The sequence below is a fragment of the Pyxicephalus adspersus genome, chromosome 4 (assembly GCF_032062135.1).
Source record: "Pyxicephalus adspersus chromosome 4, UCB_Pads_2.0, whole genome shotgun sequence".
Lineage (NCBI taxonomy): Eukaryota > Metazoa > Chordata > Amphibia > Anura > Pyxicephalidae > Pyxicephalus > Pyxicephalus adspersus.
This window is the reverse complement of record NC_092861.1, coordinates 83349503-83362838: the sequence shown is the minus strand read 5'-3', so window position 1 is coordinate 83362838 and position 13336 is coordinate 83349503. Positions and strand designations below refer to the sequence as shown.

The following is a 13336-nucleotide window of genomic DNA, read 5'->3' as shown; positions in this document are numbered from 1 at the left end:
TGATGGGATTCCAGCCTTGCATTTTTAAAAATTGTTCTTACAAACTACCCTTTCTAACAATGCAAGGCTTTGGTCCTGCCAACTCTTTGAAGTTGCTGCAGCATGTGTTAACATTTGCTGAAGTAAACCTGTCACATGATTGGGAAGTTGTTCAAGATGTAGATATAACTGAAACTGACAAATATTTAACTTGATCATTGATTTTAATGTATGTTTGGTTTATGTAAATTAGACCGGGGGTCATTGGCAAAGTGGATTTACTAAACTGCACCTTTGTTACTTCCAAGACCTAGCAGTCCATTGTGAATGATAAGACAAGCCCTCTACCACTTCAGCAGAAAAGTCAAATTTGGCAACTGTCAGGGTAAATGTACGAGTAGCTTAAGGTTGCTGATCATTAGGAATACAGGGTATTTATGAGCAACTTCATAGTTCTTCATTCAACCAAAGTACTCATCGTTCTGCGGCAGCTGAGCCAGCAAATGTACGTAAAAGGTGTTAAGTAGAAATGGGTAAATGTACAGATATATCGGTGATATATTTGCCGTCATTTTGATTTTCTCTATATGGTGCTGTTTTCTTTACTCTAAAGAAAAGGAACACAGCAACAACTAGTGGAGATGGTAAGAATGCCACCTATTAAACTGTTGTGTCTACCTAAAGAGGAACTAAACTGAAAACTGGCAAACAAAATAAAACAAAATGCACTTACCTTTTAATCCTGAAGAGCAGTCCAATCAATCCAGGGGTAACCAGCGTCGTCCCAAAACAGATGCTCCGGGCGCTGCCATCTTCTCTTCTTCCTGGTTCTTTATCCTATCTCACCCGTCCCAGGCGCAAGATCGAGTGACGTAGGATGAAAAAAAAAAAAATTGCCGATCTCACTGCGCATGTGTGAAATCAGCAAATTTTTCTGTTTGCATGAAAAGGCTCCTTCTGCGCATTCATTTTTCGATCACCTAGGCATTTTTTTTTTTTTTCTTCCTTTTTTTAAACAGAATTTTTATTTTTACAAAAAAGGGTTGTCCACCCTTTTATTTAAAGTGAAATTTCTGAGTTTAGGTACGCTTTAATACCATTCAAGTTCATTCACACAGATTGCAGTTCACACAGATTGATAAAATAAACATTTTTGTTGTACAAATCATTATGCAAATTGTTTAGAAATCTATTCCTTAAAAATTGCCTATTAAAGAGAAAATATTACTATATGTATCTAAATCTATGGCCTGCATAGCTCTGTAGGGGCACAAATCAGAAAGCTTAAGATGGAAGACTGGCATATTTACCTCCTTTTACAAGTTGCCTTTTATTTTTTGGTTGCAATGAAATTAAGCAACTGTCACTGAAAAAATAATTACATTTTTTTTTATTTTTTTTTTAAAAAGTATAACTATTTGCAATGGTTTATGGCTGAAGCCATTTTTTGTGATTTCCTAAGAGTTAGAAAGAAATTTTCAGAAATGATACCTTAATTAGTTATGTTCTATATTAGATATTCGGACTATGACATGTCTGACAAATTTTAGTTGTCTTTATCATCGTTCATTTTATAGAGCCAAAATATTATGCTGCTCTGTTATTAGAGACCATAGTCCTGTCACGGCTTCTCACAATCAAACTTAGTATAGGACCAATTTTTGCCAGGATGTTGGAGGAAACCCACAAAAACACTGGGTGAATTCACAAGCGTTTTGAAAATGTCATGGCTATGTTTTGCAAATCAAGGTGCTGCAAGGTGAGAGTTTAGCCACTGATCTGCCACACCGCTTTGTTTTTATCTTTTTAATGAACGTCAAGTTGCTTAAAGGTTGATTAATATCCTTTGCATATTTTTCATCCTCAATATTTTATACTAAAATGTGTGAATGCATTGCCTCATTGACACTTTGCAGTTGGAGTCATTATCTCAATGTCTTGTTGTCATATTGGATGATGACAATCTGTATGTCCTCATTAAAATATGTATGCCCTTCAGAACTTCATTTGATGCCTCTGCTATAAATAGCATGTTAAAAGGGAAATTTACCCTGCTAAGTGCCAAATTATAGCGAATGGCGGAATACTTTTGTGACTTTGCCAAGCAATATCTTAAAACAAAAGCTCCCTCTGATTTGGCATTTATACTGCAAAGACACAACACAAGTGGCATTTTCTGCAATGACTAATAGTTTCCAATGTTCCTTTAACAAAGTATCACCGTATCCAATAAATCGGATTGTAGAATTTAGACATTCCACTTACAATTTTCTGGAAACTAGCAGCAAGATTTAATTTTTAACCACTTGAGAAGTTAACAAAATGGCATTGGCAGACGCGTTGGCAACAATATAAGCAAAGCTATTAAATAAGCATGTTTTTAGATGAATGTTTCCCTTTACTTTGGTCCATTATACAGCATTTCTAATTCCATTTGTCCTCAAAACTCTTGAAAGATCAATTATAGGACGTCTTTAAAAAGCTATTTCCTACCAACATTGTCTTAATTGTTTCTGTAAATCCAGCATTTCCGGATGCCTGAAGGTCAGTCAGGTATTGTGTGTAATTTCAAACTGTGTGTTACTAGAGAAATCAGTACAACTAAAATAAATTACTTGTTTTGTAACTACAGATAAAAAGATCACAGATCATCTTTTCTATTTAACCCTAAGTATGTGAGTCAAAAGCAGCATTTGAAAAAAATAAAACACGTGACAATGTAGATACAGTGATCCACTAAAATTGTATGCAAACCTTGGCTTTTCCTGTGACTAGTCAAATTTAACACTCTGAAGCTTTCTCTTGGTCAGTGAGGTATTGCATACCTTCAGAGGACCAATGGGGGAAGGCTGCAGATGATGGAGGCAGGAATAAGACAAGCATGACCATTACAGTTTGGCTTTGCATAATACCTAAATCTCTAAATCTACTGATCAATTTGCCAAGCAGTTTTCTTTAAAAGTAAAGCCTACTCCTTTGTGTGTGAAATTCCCCCACCTACTAGATTGTAAGCTCTTCGGGGCAGGGTCCTCTCCTCCTGTATCACTGTCTGTATTAGTCTGTCATTTGCAATCCCTATTTAATGTACAGCGCTGCGTAATATGTTGGCGCTATATAAATCCTGTTTAATAATAATAATAATAATAAGTGTATATATGTGTGTGTATAGAGAGAGAGAGCGCTAAGGCATTTGGGTATAATGTAATTGGATTTTGTGTGCATTTGATGTTGGCATTATGGTGTTACTTATACATTTCATTATGCAACCAGGACTGTCCTGTAGTTCCATACATACAGTACAGTGAGTGAACATTGCCCCTGGGAAGAAAATGTGTTACTGGCAGGATCACCAGGGAAAAATGCTTTCTAAAAAGAAAGCAATTGCCAAGCTGTATCCATAATAATACATTTCTGTAACCTGTTGGATGTTCTTTAGTTTTAAGTTATTTTGAGATTCCATCTTTCCAACAAAACTGAATAAAGGTTTAACCACCTATAAATATTAAAGTGCAGATATTACCAATGCACTTCAGATGTTTTCAAGTCATGTCTACATTGAACACAATTACTTTTACTTACTGTTGCTTTGCGTGAAAGATTACATGGCTCCTAGGTTTTTACATACTTGTAGTTTAAGTACTTGTGTGATGTATTTGAGTTTATTATGAAATTCGCCATGCTGTTTTGTTTGTCTTCTAGAAATAGTTTATCCATCGTTTACCTTTATTTGTGTACCTTATTTGTTGCATGCAAAGTAATACATCCTGATAGACTGAATGCCCATTCCTTGTGTAGAGCTGACCCTCACCTATAAAGCCTAAGTGTGCATATCCATCAGAACATCTTATCTTGTAAAATGCCTGTGTAAGTAACAGACACGCTGATAGCCTGTCAATCGTCACTTTGACAGTGTTCTTTCAATAATGATCAAATGTACTACATTTGGTGTGCCTATAAGGAAAAAACGTCAATTAAAGGAGACACTTGGTAGGATGTTTCACGTTCTTGTACCTCTTTCCCTAACATGTTTAAATTCCATACTCCTAGTCTCTTTGCCGTGCTAAACCCAAAATATACAATAGAAAGTTTGTAAAGACTTGCAGATGCCTGGCCTAATTGCCTGCTGCTGTTCTTCTGGACCATCAGTACGGAATAAGTGATCTTCCATTGAGTACAACACTGATGTTGTGATTATTAAATACTATATTACTTGCATAATCCAATAGATCTGGGGAAAGATGTATCTATGCCTTTTCTATAGAATAGTTCTAAAATCTGTTCCAATGAATCTGCTCTATGCATTATTAGTATTAACTTGATACCGATGTGCAGATAATACTACTGTTTTTGTCTTACTTGCCTTTTAAACACATATTGTTTTATGAATACTCAGCATTCTGACTTCACCAGTGTCCTGGTGAAGCGTGTTCCTACTAATGAACTTTCCTAATGCTACAAAATTTGCATTACACAATGACTTGACATTGGTTGGAAACCAAAGACACAAATAACAAACAGTGGGAATTGTTGAGAATTGCAATCCTTACCAGCTCACAGCATGAAAATGGCTCTGAAAATGCTCTGCAGCTAGGAATACTAATTTTGTGCCTGTTTTGTCTCCAAGTTTTATGACAGAGTTCATTAAATCATTCACTTTTTTTCTTCTTAAATAATTTGCTTATTTTTATCAGAATTAATGCAGGAACATAAATGCTCAACGGAATATTTATTTTCCAGACTCTTAGTATAAGAGTCCATTAGCTTATTAAAGGCTTATTTTTTTGTGTTTTGTGAAACATTGAGCAACACTTGAAAGGCCATGGACCTAAACATTATCCATCACAATTACCACTGATATTAAAATAGATATTCTTTTTATTGGTTTAAAAGTATAAAAAAAATGGGGCTGTGATTTGATATTAGCAGTATTATGCTCTGCATATTCTACAATCGATTGCAGAAGGGCAAGGGCAGTGTTTCTGCAATAAAATAAGCATGCCTGCCTGTTCACAATTTAAATCTAAACTTCTGGGTTCATCTGGATTGGCAAAGCATGCAAACAGAAGTTCATTGATTTCCTGCAGCCAGCCATGCCCAGTGTACATTTTATAGACTATTGCAAAGAAGCAGGTAAGTTTGTTGTATGGGACATAAGATGCCACTTCTACAATAAAGAACCTGTTCATTTGTGAAAACCTACTAATTAAAGTTATTTGGTGGGGTTGGCTTGAGCCAGTTTAGTTTGGCCCATGATTTTCTACACATTTTATCTGTATAAATGACTAAATTGTATCCTGTTGTTGGGGGGTAGAGCCAAGGGCTGTCCACTTTTGCTGTACTGCTTAGTTGAACTCTGGGCAGTTTGTTTAGCACTGTGCAAATGTGAAAATTAGGGAAATAAAAAGATATCAAGTTGTCATCAAAGCAATGAGTGATGAAAAATCCTAACCAGGGACACCTGCTCCATTCACTTAAAGCAGCGGTTGCCAAGCTGTGGTCTGCAAAAAAATTTTGGTGGTCCAGGGCTCTGGCCAGTGTACCCCCCAGCGGAGTCAGAAAAAGGACCCCGCTTGGGAGGGGCGCACCGTCCAGAGCCGCGAACAATGTCTCCCGTATGCATTGTAGGCTTGGGGGTGGTCCGGTTGTGTCTCTGGAAACATCCCGCCCACTCTCCCATCGCAGGCTCATATCTACAATAAGAGTGGGTGGGTTCTGGCATCATGACATCACTCGGGGGGAAGTTTCTTCCCCTTTGAGTGACACACAGCTCCCTGCGTATGCGCGCTCTGGAATCTGTAAATTTAGTGGTCGAGACATCCAAAAGGTGGGGACCACTTAAACAGATGTGCACTCATTTACAGTTGCATCTTTAGGACAGAAAATTAACAGAAATCTCTCAAGCCAGGAACAATACTATAAGGAAGTGTTTTTGTTTTGTTTTTTCCACAATAACCTGACATATTTGATTAATAAATCCTAGGCGTACTCTTATGCTTTATGATTTGAGTGTCTTCATGTTGGATATTTTGTTTTTGGCTAATACTACTACTAAGAGGAGGATACATTTATAAACCTTTGTGTTTTGGGGAGGTTGCATAAAGTTGTACTTTTGGTTGTTTTTTTTTAGGGTTCACATTGAATGCATATTCTTATTGCGGATATACTATAGTGTTTTATCACTTGCCATTTACTAGTGATAAAATATTTTTCATGAAAATAATTTTTCTTCGCAGTAAGAGCCCATGAAAGTCTTGTTTTTTAAGTTTGTTTTGGTTTTTGTTTTTGTTTTTTAGTTAAGGGTTCAGAATGACTATACATTTTAAAACCTTTTATAGATGTACAGTACTTCATATGCCGCTAACTCTAGACAAGATATAGTTTGCCCCAAATGTTACATTACAAAAGCTTTAGCTGGCATACGCGGTGTTGAAATATTTAAAGAAACTGCATGTTTTAGGATTCAAAGTCGGTCTGAAAAATATGACTAGACAAGCATAAACTATTAGAATCTACATAACCCACTCAGATCAACAATCTATAATTTGTCAGTTTTGTACTGACAAATTATAGTTATTGTAGCGTGAACATCGGCAGCTTTGTGAATCATTTCAGACTAGAAATTTCAAATGTAATCCAAGAGTTATTCAAACAGTATGCTTAACCTTTTGGCCTTTTGTATAGTGTGGCACTTTTCTGGTTTTGGGAAGATTTAAAGATTTAAAGGGCTTTTTTTTTCTAGTTTATTTTTGCGTGTTCTATACACACTAATTTACCAACCATATTAGCTGTTTAGATATTAAACTGCCTTTTACTGATTGGAGAGTTTAAAGATGGACTTTTAAGTCTATAATCTCAGTAAGAATTAAGAGTAGTTTGCACTCGTATAATAGGTATATGTGTGTGTGTATGTGTGTGTGTGTATATATATATTATATATAATATATATTAATATATATATATATATATATATATATATATCTTTTTTTTAAATGTGTTTTTACTTTAAAATCATGTTAATTTATTCTGTTCATTTGGCTGCTTTTGGTTTTAACTATTTCTGGCTAAACACTAGAGTGCTGGTTGTAGGCTGCCTGAACTCCAACAAGAAAATTACATGTTCCATGATTGCATAGTATATTTTTGATGTGGCGTTTTAGCATCAAACAAATCTTCTCTTGCCATTTCAACAACTCTTAAAGGGGACCCAAACACAAAGGAGGTAGGGTTTATTGACATGAGACATGTATTTTTTTTTGTCAAAAAAAAAAACTGGCTCTGCGTGGCTTTTTGTTTTGGCTCTACGCAGGAAGTGCTGTGAGTGTTCCTGCTGCAGATCTGAACCTTCTTTTATACAGCAAACCTACACTCTGGTACACCAGAGCTCTGCTGTGGGCACCAAATAGCTATCTTTAACAAACTTTCAGTGAGAGCTGCAGTATGTCCCTTCTTTTGGCAGAGGTTCCAATGTAAAAAAGATACAAATTAATACAAATTATCCTCAACAGAACAGAAATGGAGCAAAATTATGTCCCAGACAGTCCTTTTTTAGATTGTGTAATAATCTGTTTTGAGGGAAATTAGACCCTTTCACATCCAGCTGTGCTTCCAAAAGGGTAAAAAGAATATGTATATGGAGGATACCCCATTATTAATAGCACTTGGGCCAGATTTTGAAGGATTCAGTTCTTAGATTCTACAGAACTCGCATACCCCTCTGTACTTGGTCTAAGGTATATTTGGTATTTGTCTCATTCCTGCTTTGGCATGGTCATGTGGGTACTCCACTTCCTTTTTTTCTGTGTTTTCCTAAACTTTTCCTTCCTGTCCTCCTTTTATTTTATTTTTTTTTATTTATTTTTTTGTTTTTCACTTGTATCCTTTCCTCATCTTTTCTGAAATTCTTTATTCCAAACATCCTTTTCTTACAAAGGTTGTAAGAAAAGAACAGCAGGTGCTTTATAATATTTTGTACCCGTAAGAATATTTTATAATGCATTTTATTTTGATTTGGCATATTTGTTGTATTTCCATATGACTTGTTTTAGGTCTATTGGTTTCCCAAGGATATTCGCTGGTCCAGCCATCTTGAATTATGTCTACTGTTCCTGAATATATTTTTTCAAATAAAGAAAGTGAAAAACGCTACCAGGAAATCTTGGTTTGCAATCCTAAACTAATCACAAGACTGGAAAAGCCCACAATTCTACTTTTTATATATCAAAAATTGCATTTGGGTGGACTTTTTCATAATTGCCAGGAAAAAGCATTGAGCTTGAATTTATGTATGCCATGCCCTAAACAAGTCTCAGGACACATAAACATCATTGCTCTCGCATTCCTTTTCATGCCCCCTCAATTTGTCATTGGAAAAGGGCAATAGGATATGTAATAAATTATAACTATAAGGAGAAGATTTTCTTGTGACTGCATCTTGCCTTTTCTTTGTGCCAGCTTCTTAAATAATACTGTAGGTAATTTTGCCATCTCTGCTGCTATGATTAAACATGTTAGTAAATAAAGTGACACTGCTGCCAGCTAGCTCAGACACTGTAGGACCATCTGAGCCACAGTTCTCAAGCTGCGAATAATTACCAGGGGCCAGTTACAGCGGCTGGGAAAATGAGCTACCCTAGAGCATCATGCTGCCCGTCTGCAATAGTATAGTTATAAATAGACGGACCCTGAAGTGTTTCCTATTCCCAGTCTGAGTACATATCAAAGTCGAGTATTGTATCCATGCTCTGCCATGAGAATGCTGTCTGTAGAAAACATAGATGAATAGTCCTTGAAGTTTGTTCACAGCTGACTACTATGTGTGTGTATGACCTCCCTTTTTTTTTTTTTTCCACTGTATTTAATAATATTGAGTATTGTTTCTGCACCTGATATAGGTTAATGTACCACTGTTCTAAACGAGATATATGCTAGTATTTTTGAAGTAGCCAACTGTGAGTTCACAGAAACATACATATCAATATGCAATTACAAACCGATTGCCCTACGTTTTTATACAGAAAACTAGATTCCTAATGTCAACATTTTTTCCTCTGAAAAGAAATTGAAGCATAAAATCTTAAGTAAAAAAAATATGTTGCCATGCTTTGTTGCAATCATCTACTGGTTGGCAATAAAGATAGGCATAATTTATAGCCAGTTTCTGGTATTCTCTGTTACCAAAGTTCTGCTTATATAGAAACAAATTCATAGTTGCAATTTCAGCACTTATCATGTAGGTCATGTCATCATGATTACATTTTATAGATGTTAGAAGTACTGAAATATATAAAGAACGGCTCAATTCAAATGATTTAAAGTAACTGCCAGCAGTTGACTAATGGTGCTACTTTGCCCACAGCAGGGTTTTCTAAGTGCAGAGGTAAGAGTTATTTACACTTTATGCTTACCTCATGTCATCCTTTTTATGAATGACTAAACCATAAATTCTGCTCCAGACTTCCACTATGGCAAATCATGGCAGCAAATTCGTAGACAATAATCATGTGGTCATAGCTGAAAGGGAGGATTCAGAGTTCAGGCAGAGCTGCTGATTAGTTAGCTCTACATTGAAGTCCATCCCCTGAGCCCTCTAAACCGAGAACTAACCAACACCCCAAGCCCCTACAAGGGGATCCTAGATCGAATTGAGAATTGAATGTGACTGTGTGTTCAAATGTACACATACATATTTACTGCTAATTAGTCTAATAATGCAGTTCAGTTTGTAACTTTATACAACACTTTGCTAGGTTAGGTAATGCTATTTTAAGAGAAAAAAAACAATCATTTTGGCCAAAGTCAGGAAAATTGAAACCCTCTTTAACCAATATTGAAAAATGTTATATGACTGTTTCTATATGACTTTTAATGCCTGGGTCTGCAGTCAGTGCTTTCTTTGGTATGTTTATCCATCATCCTCATCATTCAAGGTACTTCTTTTGTTTGGGTTTGGTGGCAAGGCTTAACATATCATTTGAAAGCATTAGAGGTCTATCTGAATCTATTACCAGGATTCAGAGCAACAAGTAAGTAATAAGATATTCTGAATGTTTTACATGATTTATATTGGCCTGTTTTCTGTTTCTGTGAGAATGCATTTAAAAGGGCAGAACCAAGGCAAAAACAATGCAACTGAGCATTCATCCTACAAAGCAGCTGAACCTTTGTGAAATTATTTTACCAAATCTGTGGTGAGCAGAATTTAAACTCCCGGAAAACTGGCACAAAATTTAATGGGAAGATCTTGCATATAATTACAAATTACACTTGGTCTCATGTGGATCTTGAACCACTTCAGCTCCTGCACCTATGTACCTCGTTAAGACCATAACAAGTTTCACGTTTATACTATGGGCTCTTTGGTTTAAAAATTATTGTGGTATTAGTTATGATAAAAAAGTAATATACGCATTATTTTGTTTTAGCAATATCAAATATTACTTTATTTTCTATGCAATTTAAAGACAAAACATAACAAATAGTTTTTCTGATTTAAACTGTAAATTTTAAAACTGCTAGTAATACTGTAGAGAAAAATTGCATCTTTTAAAAAGCTTTTATAAACTTCAAGTTTATTCTGTTAATAGTTAACCATTTTCCCATCGCTACCATTATTACAGTATAGCAGATCCCATTCTGTGTCAAAAAAAAAACAAAACAAAAAACATGTGAACTGTATTCCCACTATTGTGAACTCAAAGGATTGCTTTGATGAATGTCTGTCAATATTAACTGCAGCCAAGGATAACAGTTTTAAAAATGTGAAACTATACTAAAGTCTAAATAAAATGAGATATATTTACTTGTATATCATGTAAATCGAGGATAGAACACACGCCATGTCAGCACAGCTCCCTAGTCAGCATAAGGCTATGTAAACATGTCAGATGGTTCTCGTCTGATTATCACTTCTGGTCTGGTATCAGATGAGAATGTGGCATGTGTACAGCGCTCATCAGACGTCGTTCATGGATCTGTCCTGGCGGATCCACGAGCGACCATTATGCAAGTGAAGAGGAAGGAGCGCAGCGTGGTGTCTCGCAGAAAAGGAAAATTTTGGAATTCGTATCAAAAAAGGTTAGGTTGCATTTGTTATGAACCATAGTAAAGCCATGGACTTTAAGCAAAAGGGTTTGAGGGTGTGTTATATTTGGTAGGAAAAGTGTGATGGTGTGTATATTGCACCCAGTATTAGGTACTTTGTGTTAATGGCTTTTTTTCCCATTGTAGTATTGAAAAGACAAGTTTATGGTCCTAGAACGTAGGCAAGAGTCAGGAGGTTTCCTGATCATTTGGTCCTTCTCTCTTTTCTACCTGTGCATAGGGAGGCACAAGTGTGCTATTTACTCTGGTAGACCTAGGGAATCCTGTGGAGCCTCTCATGAGCCTGTTGGGGAGCTCGCCATTGGTAGGTATAATAGATGGACTCACATATGTTAGTACACATAATAGACAGAGGCAGGCTTTGAATTATTACAGAGTGGTGAGGTTGCATTAGAGATGGGCAGATCGCTTGCAGAAACAGACTGATAGCTGGATGCTTTGTATGTAAGGTTGGAGGCACATCTGGAAGCGGGAAGGGCTAATCAACTGTGGACGAAAGATGCTATCTTGTAAAGAAAAGTATTGGTGCACATGCCACATTGAGGGACAAGTAGAAAATGGGGGTATGTGTACAGAGAAGGGTGAGGGAGAAGAGTTGAAGACATGCATAGAAGCTCATCTTTTATGTGTTGCTATTCAGTTTGGTCAAATATAAATTCATTTTTAAATTTTAAAAAGTAAGTTACCATGATGACTGTCTAAATCAGACTCTTGCTTTCAGTAGTTTAGGGGTTTTATATTCAATAGTCATTGATGCCAGGGACAAGCAAGTTACAAAATTCAGCTTTAGTTAGTGCAGTTTGTGCAGGCATCTGTTGTTGCTTGCCTTTATGTCCCTAGGCCGGCTTTGTATTATAACCAATATAGGTTTACTTTTTATGATTATTTATCTGTACTTTTTGAAGACTGTTTAAAATGTAAAAACTTAAAATTTCCATTAAATATTTTGCTTTTTTTGGCTTGCAAAGTTGATTTTAGTTTTTAATGTTTCTGAGTTGTGTAAAATAAAAATTACATAATTCCTTAACTAAATTGGTATATGTTATGATGCTGCATATTTTTAAGATGTGTTGCATACAAAGTTCCTATTTGCACCATTAAAACGGTTTTAACTGCAATAACTAATTTTATTTTTTCAATAAAATGAACATTTATATTGTGGCAGTAGACATCCATCTAAACCCTTACTAATGTTTGCCATATGTAGACTTTGCTCCACTTTTATTTCTGTGCCTATTTTTTTTATGTTCGGCCTGCAGGAGTCATAATTACATTTTTATGTTACATCATTACAGAGTTTGCTTTTTAAATGTCTGGTTTTGACATCCCTTCTATCTTTATATTTAGTGGAATCGGTCGAAATTGGCCCTGGGCTTCAGGAGGCAGCAGTATCCTGGCAGAATTTGGAACCTTGCATTTGGAATTTGTACATTTAACAGAGATATCCGGAGACCCAGTTTTTAAAGAGAAGGTTGGTCCAAAGTCTAATCATTTGAAACAAAACTGCAGAACAATAATTAATTACATTTGAACCTGTGAGGTATGAGGGTCATTTCTATCTGTGACTCACCTTCAATGTCACCTGTTTGTTTATTTTTTATTTTTTTTTAATTTAAGGCAGTTTCAATCTGCAGATGTCAGTTAAAGTATATAGACTGCATAACCCTTATTTATTTATAGTTTACACTAATTGGTCCTAATTAAACTCCCCCTCTCCACTCTCTCCTAAGCTATTTACCTAAATATTTGATCTAATTTATTTTTAGTGTTGCATTTACCATAAAAGTGTAAAATAAGGCAGAGGTTGCCTTTTATTAATTTAATAACTTTTTTGTTTTTGCTTTATACCAGAATCAACATTTCAGTGTCATTAAAAAGCGACAAAATACATATAACATTTTATACATTATTTTAAAACTTTTATCTCAAGTAAAAAATATTTTTTGGTTTATTATTTTACATTTTGGTAGTGGGGAAAAAAAGGTTTTGCTAAGTAAACAGGCCCCATTGCAGAAATATACAAGTTGTTCAGGTTCACGGGGCAGAAAAGCTGGCTGAAGACAGCTTGACCCACCACTGTCAACACAGTTGGCTTACTTGAGCATGTAATGGCCATATTTTTTTTTTTATTTCATTTTGCAATAAATTTTTTGGACATGACAGTTTGCCCTGGCTCTGAAGATAAATACAAAAAACAGTGTGTTGGCAATTGGAAAGCCTAGTGCCTGCTGAGATTAGTAATTTACAAACAGCATGC

At 35.6% G+C, this 13336-nt stretch overlaps 1 protein-coding gene across 1 annotated transcript in view; it reads left to right on the top strand.

The window, feature by feature from the left end:
* Positions 1-13336, top strand: part of MAN1A1 (mannosidase alpha class 1A member 1) — a 62062-nt gene that overhangs the window by 23548 nt on the left and 25178 nt on the right. Inside the window, exon 4 of the mRNA XM_072408826.1 lies at positions 12427-12550. Within this exon, the coding sequence (XP_072264927.1) occupies positions 12427-12550 (124 nt within the window). The remainder of the gene's footprint in view (positions 1-12426; positions 12551-13336) is intronic.